At 54.5% G+C, this 24,134-nt stretch overlaps 2 protein-coding genes across 2 annotated transcripts; both read left to right on the top strand.

The window, feature by feature from the left end:
- Positions 1-5,039: 5,039 nt before the first annotated feature.
- LOC138734300 (olfactory receptor 14J1-like) lies at positions 5,040-5,984 on the top strand. The gene has a single exon (XM_069881910.1). The coding sequence runs from the start codon at positions 5,040-5,042 to the stop codon at positions 5,982-5,984; it is 945 nt and encodes a 314-aa protein (XP_069738011.1).
- A 9,946-nt stretch (positions 5,985-15,930) lies between these two features.
- LOC138734296 (5'-3' exonuclease PLD3-like) lies at positions 15,931-22,057 on the top strand. The gene is made up of 10 exons (XM_069881908.1): positions 15,931-16,411; positions 19,012-19,187; positions 19,262-19,445; positions 20,245-20,365; positions 20,467-20,594; positions 20,757-20,957; positions 21,034-21,173; positions 21,243-21,408; positions 21,487-21,586; positions 21,682-22,057. The coding sequence occupies exons 1-10, from the start codon at positions 16,385-16,387 to the stop codon at positions 21,870-21,872; spliced, it is 1,434 nt and encodes a 477-aa protein (XP_069738009.1). The 5' UTR covers positions 15,931-16,384; the 3' UTR covers positions 21,873-22,057.
- The last annotated feature ends 2,077 nt before the right edge of the window (positions 22,058-24,134 follow it).

The following is a 24,134-nucleotide window of genomic DNA, read 5'->3' as shown; positions in this document are numbered from 1 at the left end:
AAACTGGAAGCAGTTATTCCATGTAATGCCCAATAGAGGCCCATGTAGTTATGGGAGATTCCAAGGCTCTCACACAGTTCCATGGAGTTGTAGAAGAGTTTGGTCATAGATGGGCAGGGTCATAAAAGTGTTTGGCCATAGAAGAGTGAGAGAAAACTTGTGTGTGAGAAGTGCCAGGTGATGGAAGAGTTGAGTCCTAGAGGAGTAACAGAGAAGTGCAGTCATAGACGGTTTATAAAAGTGTTGGGTCACAGAATTCTCATGGCAGAACTGGGTCATAGATGACTTGGGTGTTAAAAGGGTCAGAGAATATTCAGGCCATGGAATAGTTGAGTCATAGAAGTGTGGGATTTTTTAGATTTTAGAAAGCTTTGGTCATAGAAGGGTCACAATAGGGTTGGTTCAGAGAAGGGTTGGGTCATTGAAGAATCGTAAAACTGTCAGGTCATGGAAGAATCTGTTCACAGAAGGTTCATGGAAGAGTCAGGTCATGGAAAGTCGCATCATAGAACAGTCACACAACAGCCAGGTCATAGAATGGAGTGTCGTGTCATAGAAGGCTTGAGTCATGGAAGGCCCTGGTTATATAAGAGATGGGTCACAGAGGAGTTGAGTTAGAGATGAGTCAGGTCATAGAGGAATAATAAAAGGGTTCAGTTGTAGAAGGTTCATAAAAGTCTGGTCACAAAATTTTTGGGTAATAGAAGTGTCAAGTCACAGAACCATGAGAGTTTATTTGGATAATGGAAAAGTGTGGTCAGAGAAGGGTGAGAGAAGAGTCAGGTCATGGAAATGTCAGGTCATAAAATGGTTGAGTCATAGATTATTTTGGTCACAGAGGAGTCAGGCCATAGAAGAATAATAGTCAAATTGGGTCATAGAAGGCTTGATTCCTAGAAGGCTCGGACCCTAGATGAGTCAGATGAAAGAGAAGTGAAGGAAGAGTGGGGTGGTAGAAAAGTTGGTTCATAGAAAGGTCATAGAAGACTAGGAGTGTAGAAGGGCTGTGTCAGTGAAATGTCGAGTTAGAAGAGCATTAGGTCATAGAAGGGTCATAGAATTGTTTGGTCATAGAAATCAACAAAAATGGTGATGGCTCATATAAAAGTCAGGTCACAGAAGGGTCAATTTATAGTAGGTTTTGTTCATAGAACAGTTGGGTCATCAGAAGATCAGGTTTTAGAAGACTTGGGTCATAGAAGCGTCAGGCAGAGACGACTTGTGTCACAGAAGAATCATAGAAGACTTGGGCCATAGAAAGTTAAATCATACAAGAGTCAGAGGATAGTCAAGCCATAGAAGGTCATAGAAGCCTCATGTCACAGAAGGATCTGAACATATAAATTAGGTCAAAAAGAGTCGGGTGACGGGTGAGTCATAACATGGAGAAGGAATAGAACAGTTCAGTCATAAAAGGCTCATAGAGTTGATGACTCACAGAAGTCTAAGGCGGTAAAAGATCTGGGTTACAAGAAGGGTCATAAAAGATTTGGGTCATGGAAGAGTTGAGTAATAGAAACATGAGAATTTAGTCAGGAAAAGGAAGGAACAGGTCATAGAAATGTCTTAGAAGACTCAGGTCATAGAAGCGTTGGATCATAGAAGAGTTGGGTCATAGAAGGATGGTGAGACACAGTCTGCCCAAGGGAAATCGAGTCAACTTCACGTTCACATACCCAGAAATAGAATCTGAGGAGACGTCTGGGCAAAGCCTTTAGATCCCCTGCTCATCCAATGGCCATTTATAAAAAGGACATGTAATGTGGGAGTGGTGCCAGTAGTCAGGGAGTTCCCACCATCTCCGTGGCCTTGTGAACATGATGGAGAGTGGCCTCATGTGAGACCATCCTCCTCACTCAGCTCCCTGGGATGCTGCCCCTCCTGTCCCACAGACTGGGAGGGATTGGGTTTGCTCAAGTGATCCCTGACTTGATCCCCAGTCACCACTGGCTGATCTCCTCCAGAGTCCTGCCCTGAGTCACAGAGGCCTGGAAGACCTTGCTGGGGAAGACAGAGGCAAAGAGGACACAGGGAATCTCAGATCTGTCTGCACCTGCTCTTCCTAAATTCAGCACTGCCCACACAGTGCCCTGTGCTGCTCTTAAAAAGCAAAAACTCATCATGGGGCTCCTGAATGTCCTTTCAAGTTGAGACTGAATCATAGTCTGGACCCTTACTTGGAGGATGCTGTCCTTGAAGACCATCTTGCCTGAGCTCTGTGACCATGTCCCAGCTCTGCCTCCCACAGGAACAGATCCAGCTCCTCCTGCCTGTGCCCCAGGCTGAGGGCATTGCTGCCCACTGGGGCTGAAGCCCTGCAGCCTGCAACAGGCAACCTCTTCCCTGCCATCAGGAAACCTGGGACCAAGTTTCTACGACCCCATTTTTGTGTAAAGGCTTTGCTTAGAGCAGAGACACAGCTGGGAGAGAAGGGAGCTGAGTATCTTTCCAGCCGCAAATCTTAAGACCCAGGATGAAATGCCTGAATTGAATCAACATAACAGATCCCCCCAGCTTGGAGAAATGAGATCATTCCCTGTTACCTTCCTGCTGTCCTATCTAATGATGGGACAAAAATATCGATTCTCTTGCCCAGGTATTTTTCTAACAGGAGCTGTGACACTGCAGGACAGAAGTGTCTCTTCCCAGCTGAGGGAGGGAACATCAGGGCTGGCTCAAGCCTATTTCTCAGCAGGTTCCCTGGAGCCCCAGGGACACCTCGAGGGAGCCCAGAGCGGGCAGAGAAAGCGCTGCCTTGGGCTGCTCCTCTGTCGCTGAGCTGGGCTGGGCTCCTGGGACAGCGTGAGCTGAGAACGAGAGGGCAGTTCTGAAAAGAGACAGCTCTGGCCAGGAGCAGCTCCTCTGCAAAGCCCAGTAGGGCTGAGGGCACTGCCTGCAGGCAGCAAGAAGAGATAACTGAGGGAGACAGCAATCTGGAGTAGGAGCAGAGCTGAGTGTTCTCTCCGGGAGAAATCATCACAGTCACAAATACAGTAAGTCTCTGGGTGCAGGGCAGTGCAGTCACAGTTCCTGGGAAGATCTCATAAAACTGGCATGTGCCACAGCTTTTGGAATCCATGAGGAGGACTCTCAGAGTTTGTCTAGTGCAGAGGAGAGAGACACCGTTCTGCAGCCAGGATTCTCCACTGCACCCCCAAAGGACTGGTTGTGAGGGCTGCGAGTACAGCCAGGGGTGCCCTGGGCTGTCCTTCAGCTCCCGGCCAGGAAGCTCCCTGCGCTCCTGTGGGGGGAAGGAGCGACCCCCGGCAGGGCAGGGCAGGGTCCACCTGCTCTCCAGAGGGTGCTGTGTGTGTCAGGGCTGCTCACAGCTCCAGGTCACTCCCACAGCTCCAGGTCACCCCCACAGCACTTGCAGAGGGTCTTTTTGTAGAATGACATTGAGGCAGCATCTACCTGGAAGTGATGGATTCTGTGCTTTCAGGTTTCCACTCCTGGTGCTAGGGCTGGAGGGGGCACTGGGGATGAGAATTTATTTCTCTGTTCTTGAAAGGCACTGGTACTCCAGTTCCTGTTAGGATTTGTGTGAGCTGCTCCTCAGCCCCTGCACACCCAGAGATGCCCCTGGGCAGGGCCCCACTGCCAGGAGGGGTCTGCAGGGCAGAGCTGAGCACACTGTGTGTGGGGTGGACTCTGCGAGCACAGACAGGGAGGAGATCCAGGGACAGAGAAATAGCTCCCAGCAGCGACAAGATCCAGAAAGCAGAGACTTGGGTAGGGATGGAAAAGGATCTGCTTCCATTAACACCATGGGAAGGGGTATTGGGTCATCTCCCTGCCACCCCCTGCAGTGCAGACATCTAGGATGGAGCAAACCTGCCCTCTGCTGTCTCACCTCTTCTCCTCAGGCCATGGCTGGTCAGTAACCTCAGCACCCTCATCACTTCAAAGTAGAAATTACCAACCCCCTGACTGTCTGTGTCTCTGCTGGCTCCCTCTGCAGCAGTGCTGTGCATGTCTCCCTCTTCCCCCTCCTGTCTTTGCTCACCCGAACCTTCTGGGATGGGGTTTGGGTTAAGCTGTAGCTCAAAGACCAGTCCTGTGGGTCCTGCCATGCAGGCGTAGCCATGGGAGTAAAGACTCAAATCCCTCTCCTAACTGACAGGTTCAAGCAACGCAAATGAGCAGATTCTCCTTACAGGACATCTCGCATTTGTGACATTTGATTCTTTGCTTGCAGGGTGCTGCTGTGCTTCAGGCTGCCCTCCAGAAGGGCAGAGCTCTCCCATGGTGTCTCGGTGTCATCTGGCAGTCCCACGGGGAAGACACATCACACTAAAGCCATGGAAGTGCTGCTCATCGTCTGTGTGGAGGAAGCAGCAATGAGCCCTCTGTGTCCCTGGCTGGGAGGGGAGAGCTGAGATCCCCCTCCAGTAGGATGGGGTGAGGCTATTTGGAGATCTGCACTGGGAAAATGGATTCCTCTGCTCCCAGAAGTGCCAGTTTCTTTGGCTGGGAACACTCGAGTGCAAAAATTCTCCAGAATAGGTCAGCTGAGACCAGGGCTGATGGACAGACTGGCTGTGCTCACTCTGCATGAAGGGACAGTCGGTTTGCCTGTCAGGACCCAGGAGATTTCACTTGGAGTGAGGAGGAAAAGCCAGGAGTTTCTGCATCAAAACAATCCTAAGCTGTGTTGAGGCAACCAGGACAGAAGTCACAAACCAAAATCCCCTCAGCTCTGCTCTTAAGTCGTGTGAATGGGGAGGGGCAGTGTTGGAAAGCCCTTTGATAACAGGAGTGGATTCATCCCGAGATCACCCTGTGTTCCATTCTCGGTTGCTGTAGGGCAGGACGGACTCCTGCAGAGCCCACATCACTGCCTCCTGCTCCCTGGGACACCCTCAGCGCGGAACATCCAGACCTTGTGAAAGGGACCTGCCAAAGGTTTTCCTTAGTGCACAGGCACACTGCTGGGGGCGGTTTTGTGGGATGTTTCTTTGATTTTGCTGAAAGAAGTCTCTCCTAACTTGTTAGGTTCTTCTCCTTCCTGGACAGTGTCCTATGCCCAGAGGCAGCACATGTCCAACAGCAGCTCCATCACCCAGTTCCTCCTCCTGGCATTCACAGACACACGGGAGCTGCAGCTCTTGCACTTCTGCCTCTTCCTGGGCATCTACCTGGCTGCCCTCCTGGGCAACGGCCTCATCATCACCACCGTCGCCTGTGACCACCACCTCCACACCCCCATGTACTTCTTCCTCCTCAACCTTTCACTTCTTGATGTGGGCGCCATCTCAACCACTGTCCCCAAATCCATGGCCAATTCCCTCTGGGACACCAGGGCCATCTCCTACATGGGATGTGTTGCCCAAGTCTTCTTTGTGTTGTTCTTGTTTGGTGCAGAATATTCTCTTCTGACTGTCATGTCCTACGACCGCTATGTTGCCATCTGCAAACCCCTGCACTACGGGACCCTCCTGGGCAGCAGAGCTTGTGTCCACATGGCAGCAGCTGCCTGGGGCGCTGGGTTTCTCAATGCTCTGCTGCACACAGCCAGTACATTTTCTCTGCCCCTCTGCCAGGGCAATGTTGTGGACCAGTTCTTCTGTGAAATTCCACAGATCCTCAAGCTCTCCTGCTCAGATTCCTACCTCAGGAAGGTTTGGCTTCTTAGTGGCAGTTCCTTTTTAGTCTTTGGCTGTTTTGTTTTCCTTGTGGTGTCCTATGTGCAGATCTTCAGGGCTGTGCTGAGGATCCCCTCTGAGCAGGGACGGCACAAAGCCTTCTCCACGTGCCTCCCTCACCTGGCCGTGGTCTCCCTCTTTATCAGCACTGTGGGGTTTTCCTACCTGAAGCCTCTCTCCATCTCCTCTCCATCCTTGGACCTGGTGGTGTCATTGCTGTACTCAGTGGTGCCTCCAGAACTGAACCCCCTCATCTACAGCTTGAGGAACCAGCAGCTCAAGGGTGCAATGAGGAAACTGATAACTGGATGGTTCTCTGAAGCAATGAACAACTCATAACTTTCTGCACAACAGTTATCATGCAACTCATGGCAGACCCAGACTGGCTTTTTTTTTTTTTTTTTTTGGTGGTGTTGCTGGTTTTTCAATCAGGACAATGTTGTCGTCATGTTTTTAATTTACTATCTTCTTCTCTTATTGATAGGCTGTGTACATGAGGAGCTCTGCTCTCTGTCTTTTAATAAAATAAAGGGGTGTTCATTACCTTTTGTTTCCTGATACCTTTTCTCCAAGACCTTTCTGGAACTGCAAGGACAGTTCCTGTGGGCATGGGTGCAGGGGAAGAGTCCCAGCACAGCAGCACTGCCAGGCACCAGCGCTTGATCCCTCAGAGCTGTTCTCTCTCCTCTTCCACACTCTCCTCCTCAGACATTGCATTGCTGTAAAGCCTGAGGGCTCTGAGCTTGATCAGACTGTCTGTGGTTTACATCATGTTTGGGTGTTTAAAATGAGATTATTGCACTAATTTAAAGCATAGAATGTGATCTATCTGGACTTCTGTAAAGCTGGGTCCCAGCAAGCTATGGTTGCACCCTTTAGGGTGTCCAGCAGAGCCAGGATCAAGACAGTGAGGCCTTTTCCTACCAGGATCCCTAAATCTGAAATGCTACAAAGAGACAACAGCGTGAGTTGGCGCAACCATGGGCAGATCACAGAACGGTGTGGTGATTCCTCTGTGAGACACGTAGGGCCATCAGAGTTGGGAGACATCAAAGAGCTACTGCACAAAGTATTGGCCACCTGTCACCTGGGTATCTGTCACAATCTATAGTTTCAATAAGAACTGAAAAGTGGTTCATGTGACCCAGAAGTGTGACTTGGGTGGCACCGAGTGGTGCCTCCAGAACATGAGGAATCAGTGGGCAGCTTCTTATGCTCCCAGATCTTGAACTAGTTTAACAAGGTGATAGAAGGATGCTCATCAGTTCCAGTTGTCCTGCCTCAAGAACCACATTTGGCTTTTTCAGCGCACTGCCAGGGATGACCAGCACCCAGTCTTTCTAGAGCTGCTCTCTTCACACCTGAGATCTCCTTTCCAGCCCTTGTGCTGGTGGAAAGTCTGAGTGCTCTGAGCTTGGTCCCACTCCTGTGTTGTGGCCATCCTGCGATCACAGACAGGGACAGGCAATGGGCCCTTGTGTGACAGGGATGATATCCATGGGGTTGCTGTGAAGGCCTGTCGGGCAGAGAGAGGCTCAAGGTCACTTCACTTTGAGAGTAACATCCCTTGGAAACTGCCTGTGTGCAGCACTGGCATGTGCATCCTTGGACCTAAGGTCTCTGTGTCCATTCCTTGTGGTGAGGGGCATCTCAGATGAGTGCAGAGCAGTGTGACCAACCTCAGCTCTGGGGGCGGCAACAGGAGAACACAGACCCTCTGACTGCTGCTGTGCAGCCGCTGCGTGAGCACAGGGAGGGTCTGTCTCTGAGTACCCTGTGTGTGAGATGGGGGCACAAGGTGTCCCAGTTCAGCCCCTGCGATCTGGCAGCAAACAATGAGAAGCAGTTGGTTATCCTTGTCTCACTCTTCATCACAAAGGGGAATCAGGAAAGGAAAAAAGTACTTAAGGTTGACGGAAAAAGATGGCTTTAATAAAAACAATAAAACCTCACACTATTCCTATCAATAACACTCACACTAACACTCATGATGGTGCCAGAGCTTGTTTTAGTACCAGTGGTAGTGGTAGAATCATAGAAACACATCACAGAAGCATGGAATGGTTTGTGTTGGAGAGGAGCTTAGAGATCATCCAGTTCCAAACCCCCTTTGCATGCGCAAGGACACCTCCCACTGGGTCGCGGTGCTTGCAGCATCCTCCAACCTGGCCTTGAACTTCTCAGTACCAAAACTAAAATTAAAACTAATTTAAATATACTGATATCAAGACATTTAGAATCATAGAATCATAGAATAAGCAGGTTGGAAGAGTCCCACCGGATCATCGAGTCCAACCATTCCTATCAAACACTAAACCATGCCCCTTAGCACCTCGTCCACCCGTGCCTTAAACACCTCCAGGGAAGGTGACTCAACCACCTCCCTGGGCAGCCTGTTCCAGTTCCCAATGACCCTTTCTGTGAATAATTTTTTCCTAACGTCCAACCTAAACCTCCCCTGGCGGAGCTTAAGGCCATTCCCTCTTGTCCTGTCCCCTGTCACTTGGGAGAAGAGGCCAGCACCCTCCTCTCCACAACCTCCTTTCAGGTAGTTATAGAGAGCAATGAGGTCTCCCCTCAGCCTCCTCTTCTCCAGGCTAAACAACCCCAGCTCTCTCAGCCCCTCCTCGTAAGACCTGCTCTCCAGCCCCCTCACCAGCTTTGTTGCTCTTCTCTGGACTCGTTCCAGAGCCTCAACATCCTTCTTGTGGTGAGGGGCCCAGAACTGAACACAGGATTCAAGGAGCGGTCTCACCAGTGCCGAGTCCAGAGGGAGAAGAACCTCCCTGGACCTGCTGGTCACTCCGTTTCTGATCCAAGCCAAGATGCCATTGGCCTTCTTGGCCGCCTGGGCACACTGCTGGCTCATATTCAGTCGGCTGTCAACCAACACCCCCAGGTCCCTCTCCTCCAGGCAGTTTTCCAGCCAGACTTCTCCTAGTCTGGACCTGCACAGGGTTGTTGTGCCTCAAGTGCAGGACCTGCCACTTGACCTTGTTAAACCTCATGCCATTGGTCTCAGGCCAGCGGTCCAGCCTGTTCAGATCCCTTTGCAGAGCCTCCCGACCCTCCAGCGGATCTACACTTCCACCCAGCTTAGTGTCGTCTGCAAACTTGCTAAGGGTGCACTCGATGCCTTCATCCAGGTCATTGATAAAGACATTGAACAGGGCTGGACCCTGCACTGAGCCCTGGGGACACCACTTGAAACTGGCCTCCAGCTGGAGTTAACTCCATTTCCCACCACTCTCTGGGCCTGGCCATCCAACCAGTTTTCCACCCAGGAAAGTGTGCACCTGTCCAGGCCAGAGGTGACAATTTCCGAAGCAGAATGCTGGGAGAAACTGTGTCAAAGGCTTTACTGAAGTCCAGGAAGATACATCCACAGCCTTTCCCTCATCCAGCAGCCGAGTCACTTTGTCATAGAAGGCGATCAGGTTAGTTTAGCAAGACCTGCCTTTTGTGAACCCGTGTTGACTGGGCCTGATCACCCAGTTCTCTTGCATGTGCTTCATGATAGCACTCAAGATCACCTGTTCCATGACTTTCCCTGGCACTGAGGTCAGACTGACAGGCCTGGAGTTCCCTGGATCCTCCCTGCGACCCTTCTTGTAGATGGGCACAACATCAGCCTCCAGTCCAGTGGGACTTCCCCAGTCTTCCAGGACTGTTGGAAGATGATGGAAAGGGGTTTGGCCACCACATCCACCAGCTCCTTCGACACCCTTGGATGAATCCCATCCGGCCCCATAGACTTGTAGGTGTCCAGTCGGGCAAGCAAGGCTCTGACCACCTCCTCTTGGATCATGGGAGCCTCATTTTGCTCTCTGTCTCCTGGGTTTGTCCACAGAGGGAACAACTTTCTTTACAGTTAAAGACTGAGGCAAAGACGGCATTAAGTACCTCAGCCTTCTCCTCATCTCGTCACTGTTGTTCCTTCTGCGTCCAATAGGGACTGTATGGTCTCCCTAGTCCTCCTTTTATTATTTATATATTTATAGAAGGATTTTTTGTTATCTTTCACAGACTTTGCCAATCTGATTTCTAGTTGAGCCTTAGCCCTTCTGATTTTTTCCCTACACAATCTCACTTCCCTCCTGTAGTCCACCCAAGAGGACCGTCCCCTCTTCCAGAGCCCATAAACGTTTCTCTTCTTCTTGATATCACTCAAGATCTCTCTGTTCAACCAAGCTGGTTTTCTCCCCTGCCGGCTTTTTTTTTTCTGGAACACTGGGATGGCTTCCTCCTGAGCTTCTAGGATTTCCTTTTTGAAGAGCTCCCAGCACTCATGGGCTCCCTTGCCCTTAAGGACTGTCTCCCATGAGACTTTGCCAACCAGCCTTCTGAAGAGTTCAAAGTCTGCCCTCTGGAAATTTAATGCTACCGTCCTGCTAACCACCCTCTTCACTTCACCTAGAACAGAAAACCCTATCATCTCATGATCACTTTGTCCTAGGCGTCCACCTACTGCCACATCCCCCACAAGGCCTTCTCTGTTCACAAACAGCAGGTCCAGGAGGGCACCCTCCCTTGTTGGTTCATTCACCAGCTGTGCAAGGCAGTTGTCTTCCACGCACTCCAGAAACCTCCCAGACTGCTTCCTTTCTGCCCTATTGTACTTCCAGCAGGTTTCAGGAAGATTGAAGTCTCCCACAAGAACGAGAGGCATTGATCTAGAGATTAACCCCAGCTGTTTATAGAAGAGCTCATCAGCTGCTTCTCCTTGGCTGGGTGGTCTGTAACAGACTCCCATCACAAAATCTACCTTCTTATGGGCTCCTCTGATTTTAACCCACAGGCACTCAACCTCCTGATCGCCACAATCCATCTCAACGGAGTCCAAGTCCTCCCTTATGAAGACGGCTACCCTGCCTCCTCTCCTGCCCTTCCTATCCTGCCTGAAGAGCTTGTACCTGACCATAGCTGCACTCCAGTTATATGAGTCATCCCACCATGCTTCTGTGATGGCAACGACATCATAGGCTCCTTGCCCTACGACAGCTTCCAGCTCTTCCTTCTTATTCCCCATGCTGCATGCATTGGTGTAAATGCACTTCAGCTGAGCTGCCGAGCCTTCAGCCCTCTTAGAGGGAACAGAGTTCATTCCCAATTGCCTGGTAACTGGAGTAGCTAGCGCCAGAGTGCCCGTATCTCCCTTAGCACCCCGAGGTCTGTTCTCCTCCACTTGCTGTGTGGTGAGGTACTGGTGGTCCACACCAGCACACCCTCTCCCAATCACCAGTGCCCCACATCCAGGCTCGTTCATGTCTAGCCTGGTCTCAACCCCCTCCCCCTTCACATCTAGTTTAAAGCTCCATTTATGAGCTTAGCTAGGATTTTAGCAAGGCCTCTAGCCCCCCTAGGAGACACACGTGTCCCATCCTTAGCAACAAAGCCTTGGGGTGCATGAGCCACCCCATGTTCAAAGAAACCAAAGCCCCTCTCCTCACACCAGGCTCAGAGCCAGGCATTAACCAAATTCTTCTTGCTGACTTCCAGCTCCTCTCTATTTAGCCTTGGGATGGAGCAGAATACTATTTGTGCCCCAGAGCCCTCCATCATTTTCCCAATGGCCCTGAAGTCATTCTTGATGGTTTTGGTCTTTCTGTTTACTAGACCATCGTTACCAGTTTGGACTATCAGAGGACAGTAGTCTGTCTCATGGACCAGGGAAGGAAGTTTTCTAGCTACCTCCTTCCCTGATGCCCCCGGTAAGCAGCAGACCTCTCTGTGGAGTGGGTCTGTTCTGCAAATGGGTCCCTCCGTTCCTTTTAGGAGGGAGTCACCGACAACAATCACCCTCCTCTTCTTCTTGATGGAGGATGTTTTTATCTTCATCAGAGGATGGTGTGGCCTAGGGAAGGATTCTAGGCTGTGGGAGCCATCATCCTCATCCTCAGGGTTGGATTCCACCTGTAGCACCTGGTACTTGTTCACCAGGGGGATCTGGGGTTTTGGTGTCTGGGCGAGGGGAGCAGGTTTCCTTTGTCTGGCAGGAACTTGCTGTCATTCCCCATCTCTTGTTCCCCCAACCTTGCAGTTTGCAGGTGGATGATGTTGGGACACACCAGCTCCAGCAGGCTGCTGAGTTAGTGAGAGGGCACTACTCCACTGGTCTGTCTCCCTCTCACACTCCCTGATGGTCCTCAGCCTCTTTACCTCCTCCCTTAACTCCTCCACCATGTGAAGGAGTTCACCCACTTGAGTGCAGCTTTCACAAGTGGAGCCAGTAACAGAGGCACGAGCTGGTGTGGGAGGGGGCACTGCCTGCAGCCCAGGGTCTGGGGAGCTGCTGCACCCACTGTGGCTCTGTCTGGGTGGCAGCATCCACCCTGCCTACTGCAGCACACGGAGAAGCTTTAATCTTCTGCCAGGTGGACACCATGGTCTTCGGTGTCTTCTGTCCAGTCTCTAGGTCCTCTCTGCGCCCTGCCTTCTCGCCCTGCCCGCTCGAACTGCCACTCAAACTGCCCCGCACCTCTTTGCCACACTTCTCTTCGCCATGCTCCAGGTCGCAGTGCTCCCAGGGGGACTGTTTAAATCATGGACATGCCAGGTCCTCTGCTTCTGCTTTCCTCTCCAAACAAAGCAGTGTGGGAGTCAGGGCAGAAGCAACCTGAGGGCAGCCTGATGCTGCAGTGGCAGAAGCAAAGTGTCACTGCCACCCCCAGTCCCGCACGGAAACCCTCTGGCAGGAGGCAGTGGGGGCTGTGGGGCACAGATCTTCTGACTACGGAGAAGAGGCTCCTTGGGCAGCTGCCTTGAAGATGCCTGGAGTTGCAAGCCAGGATCTTCCCTCTCTCACCAGGAAGCAAGAAGGAATTTGTCCTGATGACCAATATGAACCTGGTTCAACTTGACGACATGCCCTCTCATCCTATCACCTGTCACTTGGGAGAAGAGACCAACACCCACCTCACCACAACCTCCCTTTAGGCAGTTGTAGACAGTGATGAGGTCTCCCCTCAGCCTCCTCTTTTCCAGGCTAAACAACCCCAGGTCCCTCAGCTGCCTCTCCTAAGACTTGTTCTCCAGACTCTTCACCAGCTTTGTTGTCCTTCTCTGGGGGTGCTCCAGCCCCTCAATGTCCTTCTTGGAGTGAGGGGCCCAAAACTGAACCCAGGATGCAAGGTGCAGCTTTACCAGTGCTGAGTACTCGGCGATGATCCCTTCCCTGCTCCTGCTGACCACACCGTGACTGATCCAAGCCAGGATGCTGTTGACCCTCTTGTCCACCTGGGTCACTGCTGGTTCATGCTCAGCCCCTGTCAACCAGCACCCCCAGAGTCTTTTCCGCCCAGCAGCTTTCCAGCTGCTCTTCCCCAATCCTGGAGAGCTTCATGGGGTTGCTGTGGCCCAAGTGCAGGACCTGCCAACAGCCCTGCTGAAATAAATACAACTGGCCTCAATCCATCAATCCAGCCTGCCCAGGTCCCTCTGCAGAGCCTTCCTGCCCTCAAGCAAATCAAAATTCTGCTCAACTTGTCATCTTCATACAGACTGATGCTCCTTCCAGCCTTTCTTGCTGGTGCATGTCACATTTGCCGGTCTCCAGTCAAGTGGGATGCCCCCAGTCAGCCAGGAGTGCTGAAAAATGATGGAGAGGGGCTTGGTGAGCACTTCCATCAGTCCTTTCAGTACTCAAACTTACAACTAAACATCCTTCCATGAAATAAACCCACAATAAAATACTCAAAATCATATATTTTCATTTTTAACCGTGGAGGCTTGTCTGACGTCATATAAAAACCTTCAAAGGATTTTTGCAGGTGCCTTTGTATTTTATCGATCAAAAAGAAGCAATTTTGCACTTTAAATCAATCCGCATGATTGCCCTTAAAGACTTCTCTGAATGGCGGATGGCAGCAAAACGTGGGCAGATTTATTGTTTCTTGCCCACAGCTCATGTTCATATTTGTATAAAGTGCAATGAGCAGGATGCCAGCTGGAACTCCAGCTTATGCAGATCACCTCGTTTCACATTTGTTGTAATGTTCAACAGCCAAATCATATTGCAGATTCATAACCTTTAAAAAAACAACAAATCCTACTTTCCGAGGACAGGGGATCTACACTAACCCACAGCTCCTTTCTGCACTGAATCACTGAACGCAAACTGACCATGCATGGTTGGAGAGCAAAGGGACTGAAGAAGCCGAAGAGGAAGAAGAAGAGCGGAAAACCAGCTGGTGAAGACGAGACATTTCAGCTCTGTGGCCAGCAGGATTTTCAGGCATTTCAGCTCCATTGCAGAGTGTAGTTTTGGCCCAATTCCACTTCAAGGCCAGTGATTGCCAGGACCTTTGAACCACAAGCAAACAAAAAACAATGAGTGATTCCTCTCATGAGGTTCCTTGGTTTTCTGGAGCTCATAGAAGCTGCAGGTTCCCATTTCAGATTACTTCTTTTTACCTTTTTAATTCATCTTTTTGGTTTTTCATAGTATATACATATAATAATATATAATTCTAGGTAATTCATATCTTAAAATGCATTATGTTATTACATCACATCACATCGTTACAGAACCATAGAATCATGGAATGGGTTGGGTTGGAAGGGACGCCCGCCATGGGCAGGGACACTTCCTACTAGATCAGGTTGCTCCAAGCCCCATCCAACCTGGCCTTCAACACCTCCAGAGATGGGGCAGCCACTGTTTCTCGGGGCAACCTGGGCCAGGGCCTCCTCACCCTCACAGGAGAACATGTCTTTCTAAGATCTCACCTCAATCTCCCCTCTTTCAGGTGAAAACAATTCCCCTTGCCCTATCCCTGTACTCTCTGGTCAAGAGCCCCTCCCCAGCTTTCCTGTAGGTCCCAATTATATTTTGTTATCACAGAATCAAGGAATGTCCTGAGTTCGAAGGACCCACAAGGATCATCAACTCCAACTCCTGTCCCTACACAGGACAACCCCAACATCCACACCATGTGCCTGAGGACGTTGGTCAAGCACCTCTAGGATGTTATCAGGCTTAGAGCCTTGACTGCTGCCCTGGGAGCTGTTCCAGTGCTCCACCACCCTCTGTCAGAAGAACCCTTCCCTAATGTCCCACCTAACTCTTTCCTGGCATCTTCTTGCCATTCCCTCAGGTCCTGTCATTGGTCACCAGAGAGGAGAGCTCAGCACCCGCTCCTCCTCCTCCCCCTGTGAGGAAGCTGCAGATCATGATGAGGTCTCCCCTCAGTCTCCTCTTCTCCAGGCTGAAGACACTAAGTAACTTCAGACACTCCTCATACAACTTCGCCTCTAAACCCTTCACCTTCTCGGGATGCTCTCCAGTGGCTTTAGATCCTTTTTATCCTGCAGCACCTAAAACTGCACCCAGTCATTGAGTGGGGCCACACCAGTGCGGAGCAGGGGGGGATAATCCCCTCCCTCGATTTTCTGGCAATGCCGTGCTGGCACACGGCAGAACACAATTGTTCTCTTGGCTACCACCTGCTGGCTCATGGGCACCTTGTCACCAACCAAAACCCCCAGGTCCCTTTCCACAGGGAGGTTCTCCAGCCTCTCACTCCCCAGTCTGGATGGACACCCATGGCTGCCACATCCTGGGTGCAAAACCCAGCAAGAACGTCACTTTATGTTATGTTACGTAAAATTATCTTATGTCATGTTGTATTATTTCATGTTATATTCACTATACGATCAAAGCGGGGCGGGAAAGGGGAAAAGCGAGGTGTGAAATGGGGGAAAAGCGCCTGCCCCACTGAGACCCCTCTCTTGCAGCACAGAGACCCCCCAATCCTGCCCCACAGAGACCCCTCTCCTGCCCCACAGAGAACCCTCCTCCTGCCCCACAGAGAACCCCCCCCTCCTGCCCCACAGAGAACCCCCCCCCCGCCCCACAGAGAACCCCCCCTCCTGCCCCACAGAGAACCCCCCCTCCTGCCCCACAGAGAACCCCCCTCCTGCCCCACAGAGAAGCCCCCCCTCCTGCCCCACAGAGACCCCCCACTCCTGCCCCACAGAGACCCCTCTCCTGCCCTACAGAGAACCACTCCCCCCGCCTCACAGAGACTCCCCCCTCCTGCCTCACAGAGACACACCCCCCGCCCCACAGAGAACCCCCTCCTGCCGCACACAGACCCCAACTCTTGCCCACAAAGAGCCCACTCCTGCCCCACAGAGACCCCCTTCTCCTGCCCAACACAGACTCCCCTCCTGCCCCACAGAAGCACCCTCCGCCTCACCTCTCCGCTACCTCCGTCCCCCTCAATCCCGCACCGGAAGTGACGATCAACGAGCGCCGGAAGTTGGGAGGAAGGGACGCTCTGGGCGGCGGCGGCTCCGACCGGGATCGAGAGGGGAAAAACCATAGAGAGCGGTGGCGGCGGCGGCCAGAGCGGCGCCCTCAGCCGACGGCGAGGGGAGCGGGACGGGAACCGGCGGGGCGGCAAAGCTGGGCCTAAAACCCGTCCTAAAGCTGGTCCTAAAGCTGGGTTCTGCTCCTACACCTGATCCTGGTCCTAAAGCGGATCCTAACCCCATTCCTGGTCCTAAACCAGGTCCTGAACCTCGGTTCTGGTCCCAAACCTGGTCCTAAGCCTGGGTTCTGGTCATAAATCTGGTCATAAACCTGGGTTCTGGTCCCTAACCAGATCCTAACCCCGTTCCTGGTCCTAAACCCAGTCCAGCCCTCCGCCTTCCACGCCCTGAAGCTCGCGGCTGCGCTGTGGGGCCCACGCGGCGTGGGGCGAAACCGGTTTGTTGTGTTCCAGCGCGGCGTCTAGATGGAGCCCGATATCGCCCATGGGAAGGTATGGGGCAGGCAGAGACCCCCAGCCCCAAACTGGGCACCCTATAGATCCCTGCCCCATTCCTGTGCCTCCCCCGACCACAAACTGGGTGCCCCATAAATCCCTACCCCATCCCAGTGCCCCAAATTGGGCGCCCCAGAGGTCCCTGCCCTATCCCAGTGCCTCCACTGGCCCCAAGCTGGGCGTCCCATAGATCCCTGCCCCATCGCAGAGCCCCCCACGACCCCAAACTGGGCGCCCCATAGATACCTGCCCCATCCCAGTGCCCCAAACTGGGTGAACCATAGATCCGTGCCCCATCCCAGAGCCCCAAACTGGGCACCCCATAGATCCCTGCCCCATCCCAGTCCCCCCCGACCCCAAACTGGGTGCCCCATAAATCCCTGCCCCATCCCAGTGACCCGCCAACCCCAAACTATGTGCCCCATAGATCCCCGCCCCATCCCAGTTCTTCCCCCGTACCCCAAACTAGGCGCCCCATAGATCTCTGCCCAATCCCAGTGCCCCCTACAGCCCCTAACTGGGCGGCCCATAGATCTGTGCCCCAACCCAGTGCCCCCTCCCATCCCCAAACTGTGCACCCCATAGATCCCAGCCCCATCCCATTGCACCCCCAAGCCCCAAACTGGGTGCCCCATAGATCACTCCCCCAACCCTGTTCCCCCCTGACCCCAAACTGGGCGCCCCTTTAGATCCCTGCCCCATCCCAGTGCCCCTAACTGGGCGCCCCAGAGATCCCTGCCCCATCCCAGTGCGTCCCCTGGCCCCAAACTGGGTGCCCCATAGATACCTGCCCCATCCCAGAGCCCCCGCCGACCACAAACAGGATGGCCCATAGATCCCTGCCCCATCCCAGTGCCCCAGCCTGGGTGAACCATGGATCCGTCCTCCATCGCAGTGCCCCAAACTGGGCGCCCCGTAGATCCCTGCCCCATCCCAGTGCCTCCCCCGACCCCAAACTGGGCGCCCCATAGATCCCTGCCCTGTCCCAGTGTGCCCTCCAAGTCCCAAACTGGGTGCACAATAGATCCCTGCCCCATCCCATTTCCCCTAACTGGGCACCCTATAGATCCCTGCCCCATTCCAGTGCCCCCCACAAGCCCCAAACTGGGAGCTCCATATATCCCTGCCCCATTCCAGTGCACCCCCCGACCCCAATCTGGGTGCCTCATAGATCCCTGCCCCATCCCAGTGCCCTGAACTGGGCGCCCTCATAGATCCCTGCCCAATCCGAGTGCCCCAAACTGGGCGCCCCATAGCACTCTGCCCCATCCCAGCGCCCCAAAGTGGGGACCCCATAGATCCCTGCCCCATCCCAGTGCCTCCCCCGACCCCAAACTGGACGCCCCATAGGTCCCTGCCCCATCCCAGTGTCCCCCCAAGCCCCAAACTGGGTGCCCTATAGATCCCTGCCCCATCCCTGTTCCCCAAACTGGGCAGCCCATAGATCCCTGCCCTATCCCAGTCCCCCCCGACCCCAAACTGGGCGCCCCGTAGATCCCTGTCCCATTCCTGTGCCCCCAAACTGGGCACCCCATAGATCCCTGCCCCATCCCTGTGCCCCCAAACTGGGCACCCCATAGATCCCTGCCCCATCCCAGTGCACCCCCAAGCCCCAAACTGGGTGCCCTATAGATCCCTGCCCCATCGCAGTGCCCCAAGCTGTGTGCCCCATAGATCCCTGCCCCATCCCAGTGTGCCCCCCAAGTCCTAAACTGGGCACAACATAGATCCCTGCCCAATCCCAGTGCTCTCCCCGACACCTAACTGGGCGCCCCATAGATATCTGCCCCATCCCAGTTCCCCTAACTGGGCGCCATATAGATCCCTGCCCCATCCCAGTGCACTCTCTGACACCTAACTGGGCGTCCCATAGATCCCTGCCTCATCCCAGTTCCCCTAACTGGGCACCATATAGATCCCTGCCCCATCCCATCGCCTCCTCCGGCCCCAAACTGGGTGCCCCATAGATCCCTGTCCCATCCCAGTGCCTCTAGCTGGAGTCCCCATAGATCCCTACCCCATCCCAGTTCCTCCCCCGCCCTCAAACTGGGTGCCCCATAGATCCCTGCCCCATCACAGTGGCCCCCCCAGCCCCAAACTATGTGCCCCAATAGATCCCTGCCCCATCCCAGTTCTTCCCCTGGACCCCAAAGTGGGTGCCCCATAGATCTCTGCCCAACCCCAGTGCCCCCCACAGCCCCTAACTTGGCGCCCCATAGATCCCTGCCCCAACCCCGTGCCCCAGACTGGGTGCCGTATAGATTCCTGCCCCACCCCGCTGCCCCATCATCCTTAAACTGGGCACCCCATACATCCCTGCCCCATCCCAGTGCCCCCCCCCCGACCCCAAACAAGGTGCCCCATAGATCCTTGCCCCATCCCAGTGCCTCCCCCAGCCCCAAATTGGGAGCCCCATAGATCCCTGCCCCATCCCAGTGCCCCAAACTGGGTGCCCCATGAATCCCTGACCCATCCCAGTGCCCCCCACAGCCCCAATTTGCCGGTGCCTGATCTGTTGCCATCTGATGCTGGATGCCCCCAGTGTCCGGGCACCTTTCAATGCCTTTAATTTATTAATTCCTTAATTATGCCTTCAGCTGCCTGCTCCCCATCAGCGCTCCCGTAGCTCCACGTTTACCGCCGTCCTCCTCACCCTCTTCCTTCTCACTTTCCTCCTCCTCTTGCACCTCCGGCTGAGCTCGGTCCTGTTCAGCAATGCTGGTGCCACTGCTGAAGCCAATGCCGCCGCTGGCTCCTGTGGTGACACATGCCGGTAAGACGAAGCCACCAGGGAGGGGATGCTTGGCCAAGAGCCTTGGTGATGCCGTCTCACCGGTGTCACTGCAGGATCGTCCTGGTGGAGAGCATCCCGGAGGGAATGGCTTTCGGCAACGGCTCCATGCCGAATCCGTCCACCTTCTCGGTGTGGATGAAACTCCTGGGTATGACCACCCGTCGCTTGGACATCGCCTCCTTCTACTGGACCATGACCAACAAGGACACGCAGACGCAGGAACCCTCCGCCGACCAGGTCTGATGCTGGAATTCTGGCTGCCTTTTCTGTGGAATCGTAGAATTTGGGTAGATTTGGTAGATTTGGGTTGGAAGGAGCTTAAAGATAATCCAGTTCCACCCCATGCCACAGGCAGGGACACCTCCCGGTAGATCAGGCTGCCCGAGGTCCATTCAACCTGACCTTGGACAGCTCCATGGATGGGGCAGCCACAGCTTCTCTGGGCAACCTCAACCCTCAAACTGAAGAAATCCCTCCGTAATTCCAGTCTCAATCCGCCCCTCTCTAGTTTGTCCCCGTTGCTCCTTGTTCCATCGCTCCAAGACTTTGTAGAAAGCCCCTCCCCAGCTTTTCTGGAGCCACTTCAGGTCACTCTGAGGTCTCCTTGGAGCCTTCTCCAGGCTGAACAAGCCCAACGCTCTCAGCCTGGCCTTGTAGAGAAGGTTGTCCAGCTCTCGCATCATCCTCGTGGCCTCCTCTCAACCTGTTCCAACAGCTCCTGTTGAGGTTCTCCTCCCCCAGCATTCCAAGTCCTTCTCCTCAGGGCTGCTCCCCATCCCCTCAGCTTGGATTGAGCCCATGGACTGCCCCGACCCTGGTGTAGGACCTTCCCCTCGGCCTGGTTGAACCTCATGAAATTCTCACAACCTCACTTCTCCAGCCTATCCAGGTCCCTCTGGATGATGTCCCGTCCTTCCAGTGTGGCAACTGCCGTGCTTGGCTTGGCGTCATCTTTGACCTTGCTCCGTTTTCTCACTTTCCTCCCATTTTTAATCATTTCGGCTTCTTTTTTGTTGGCCTCAACCCGCTGCTTCAGGGGGAGCGAGTCCTTCAGGAGCTTCTCCAATTGCCCCAGCGCGGCATTGCTGTCCGCATCGCCGTCAGCCGCCCGTCGGCCAAATCGCCGCTTAGCGATCTCCGAGCGCTGGAGGAGAGCGGTGAGTGAGGCGGGAGGTGGGGGGCAGAGGGAAATCGCCCCCAAAAGTGGGATTTTCGGGTGGGAATTTGGTGCGGGAGCCGCCCAATACACTTCATGCAGGAGCCGCAGTGCGTGTCGTTGATATGCCGCGCCTCACTGGTGGCGTCCTCCACACAAAGTTCTGGCTCGTCGACGGCACCCACCTCTACCTTGGCAGTGCCAACATGGACTGGAGGTCCTTGACCCAGGTGAGCAGCCCCGCCAGATGGGGCTGAACCTGTGCCAAACGGTGCCAGGGCTGCCCAAAAACCCAACATCCCCATCGCCGGGTGCTCCGTGCCGTAGGACGGGCATTGAGTGAGGCAGCACCATCTGGTGACGTGACGGTGCCGCCATGCTGCCGGCTGCAGGTGAAGGAGCTTGGTGCTGCTGTCTACAACTGCAGCTGCTTGGCCGGGGATTTAGGGAAGATCTTTGAAGCTTATTGGGCTCTCGGCGTTCCCGGTGCTTCCATCCCAGTGCCGTGGCCGGCCAATTATTCCACCACCTTCAACGCAGAGACGCCGCTGGAGTTGAAGCTCAATGGCACTGACGCTGCCGTCTACTTCTCGGTACGTCCCCAATCCGCCAGGGCAGCTTCGCTCAGCCCGGGCCGGGGCTTTGACGGCTCTCCACCAATTCCGGCAGAGCTCGCCGCCGGCTCTCTGTGCTGTCGGTCGCACCCAGGATCTCGGCGCCCTCCTCGATGTCATCGACGCCGCTGAGGACTTTGTGGACGTGGCGGTGATGAGCTACCTCCCCACCACGGAATTCTCCCACCCAGCAAGGTTTGCCTGGTCCCGACGCTGATCCCGGGCTGCTGGTGCCAGGAACGCCAACCGGCTTTCCCTTGGCAGGTTTTGGCCGGCGATCGATAACCGGCTACGGCAAGCCGTCTTCGAACGACGGGTCAAGGTCCGCCTGTTGGTGGCTTGTTGGCACCACAGCCGAGCGACCATGTTCCCCTTCCTCAAATCCCTCGCCGCCATTGCCGATAACCGCACCCGCTACAGCGTGGAGGTGGTGGGTATCACAGGATGGCCGGGGCGGTGCTGCCGGGCGATATTTCGGGCAACAAGGGCCTCCTCACTCTTCCCACAGCGGCTTTTCCTGGTGCCGGCAACGGCAGCGCAAGCACAGCTCCCCTACGCCCGGGTCAACCACAACAAGTACATGGTGACGGAGAAGGCGGCGTATATTGGTGAGCACCACACCAGGGGTGCTGCCACTGCACCAGGGGCCACTGGGTGACAGTGACGGTGACCCGGGGGTGATTTTTGGGCCATCTCCATGCAGGGACATCCAACTGGTCCGGCGATTATTTCATCCAGACGGCAGGAGTGGCGCTGGTGGTGAACCAGACTGGGAGCCGAACCAGCACCGTTCGGGACCAATTGCAAGTGATATTTGACCGGGATTGGAGCTCCCAGTACAGTGCTGACATCGGTGACACTGAGCGGTGGCAGAGCCGCTGTGGTTCACATTAGGTTGCCGAATCCGGCCTCCCCAGTTTGGGGGAAAAAAAACACCGGATTTTTCTGGACTTTGCACTTTGTTCTTGAGGTGGGGGGCGGGGCTTGGCACCACGCCTTGGTGCCGGCACTGGGAAGGAAGCCAAGAAGCCCTGGGCGTCTCGGTGCCAAAGGTGCCCTGGCAAAGAGTCAGGAGCGACACCGAGCCATGACAAACTGTTTATCGCGCAGCGGTTGGCAGAAGCGGTGCTGGCAGCGTCTGGCACAGCGCGTCCCGGTGCATCCCTGGCCACATTCGGTGCCAAGCCGGTGATCCCCCAGTGAAGGCAAGGAAGAGGAAGGGTTGCAGGTAGCTCCCTCGAGTGGGTTCCCTTGATGCCACTGAAGCCCATGGTGCTACTGTGGCGGCTACACCAGCTGACCTCACCAAGAGCTGGTTTCTAGCAGCTGGCTCCATCCCGGCCCGCTGGTGATGACGCTGGGCATCGTCAAATGTGGGGGCAGTGGCTTGGAGATCCATCTAGTTCTTGCCTCCCTTGGTATGGCTGAGGGGAGGAAGCTCCTTGCCAGGGAAGATCTCAACCGTACCAATGTCCTCCTCGGTTGCCCTCGAGTCCTCTTGGCCAAGCTGGTAGCGCCGGGTGGCCTTGAAGGCAGACTTTGACCTGCTACGAGGAGATGAAGGGATGCTTGAGGGCCATGCTGGGCGTGATTCTCTCGTGGGTCCCAGGTGAGGACCCTCTTGAGCTGTTCCACCAGCTCATGTCAGTCACGGCACTCAGCCTGCACCTCCTTGTTGGGAGCAGCCACCCAGTAGACGTTAACTTCCGCCAACTGGTCTGGCGAGGAGAAGACGTACTTGACAATCCCATGGGTCCTTTCCAACCTAATGATTCTCTGATTCGGTGATTTCTCCTCCCCTTTGGCTTCACTGTGGCCTCACCTGGTGGCCTGAGCTGCCAGGAACCAGTAGGATATGACACCCGCCTCAGGGCAGATGAAGAGAACCCGGTCGGACTCGTTGACGCCAGGGAACAGGGGCTGACCCAGGTGAGGCTTGGCCATCACCCAACCCGGAGGCCACGTGTCCACCTTCTCACAGAAGGGCAGCTCCAACAAGATCTCCCCATCCCTGCTCCCCAGGAATTGAGCCCTGGTCCATTGAAACCCGTCCCCGCTCCCCAAATCCCATCCCAGCCCCCTAAAACCCGTCCCTGCTCGCCAAAATCCAACCCTAATCCCCCCAAAGCCGTCCCCGCTCCACACATCCCATACCAGCCCCCTAAAACCTGCTCACGCTCACCAAAATCCAGCCCTAATCCCCCGCCAAACATGTCCCTTCTCCCCAAGTCACATCCCAGTCCCACAACAGCCATCACAGAGCCCAAAAAACATAGCCCTGGTCCCCTAAAACCCATCCCTGTCCCCCCGCAACCCCATCCCAGCTCCCCAAGCCCATCTCAGCTCCCCTAAAACCCATTCCTGTCCCCCCTCAACCCCATGCCAGCTCCCCAAACCCATCTCGGCTCCCCTAAAACCCATCTGAGCTTCCCAAACCCATCTTGATTCCACCCAAACCCTTCTCAGCACCCCCCAAACCCATCTCCGCTCCCCTAAAACCCCATCCCAGCTCCACTAAACGCATCTCAGCTCCTGCAAACCCATCTCAGCTCCCTCCAAACCCTTCTCAGCTCCCCCAAACCCATCTTGGCTCCCCTAAAACCCATATCGGCTCCCCCTAAAATCCATCTGAGCTCCCCAAACCGATCTCAGCTCCCCTAAAACCCATCCCAGCTCCCCAAACCCATCTCGGCTCCTCTAAAAACTTTCTGAGCTCCCCCTAAACCCATCTCAGCTCCCGTAAACGCATCTCGGCTCCCCCAAAACCCACCCCTGTCCCCCATCAACCCCATCTCAGCTCCCCTAAAACCCTTCTCAGCTCCCCCTATACCCATCTCAGCTCCTATAAACCCATCTCGGCTCCCCTAAAACCCATCTGGGCTCCCCAAACTGATCCCGGCTCCCCTAAAACCCATCTCGGCTCCCCTAAAACCCATCTCAGCTCCTCAAACCCATCTCCGCTCCCCTAATACCCATCCCTGTCCCCCTTCAACCCCATGCCAGCTCCCCAAACCCATCTCGGCTCCCCTAAAACCCATCTGAGCTTCCCAAACCCATCTTTACTCCACCAAAACCCTTCTCAGCCCCGCCCCAAACCCATCTCAGCTCCCCTAAAACCCATCTGAGCTCCCCAAACCTATCTCGGCTTCCCTAAAA

Source organism: Phaenicophaeus curvirostris, unplaced genomic scaffold, assembly GCF_032191515.1.
Source record: "Phaenicophaeus curvirostris isolate KB17595 unplaced genomic scaffold, BPBGC_Pcur_1.0 scaffold_71, whole genome shotgun sequence".
NCBI lineage: Eukaryota > Metazoa > Chordata > Aves > Cuculiformes > Cuculidae > Phaenicophaeus > Phaenicophaeus curvirostris.
This window is presented reverse-complemented; position numbering and strand designations above follow the sequence as displayed.

Excerpts from the sequence above, each read along its gene's own strand:
- LOC138734300 (XM_069881910.1), top strand. The coding sequence starts at position 5,040 with ATGTCCAACAGCAGCTCCATCACCCAGTTCCTCCTCCTGGCATTCACA.
- LOC138734296 (XM_069881908.1), top strand. The coding sequence starts at position 16,385 with ATGGAGCCCGATATCGCCCATGGGAAG. Across the intron at positions 20,595-20,756 it reads ACTGGAGGTCCTTGACCCAG|GTGAAGGAGCTTGGTGCTGC; the intron begins GTGAGCAGCCCC and ends TGCCGGCTGCAG. Across the intron at positions 21,409-21,486 it reads CCCGCTACAGCGTGGAGGTG|CGGCTTTTCCTGGTGCCGGC; the intron begins GTGGGTATCACA and ends CTCTTCCCACAG.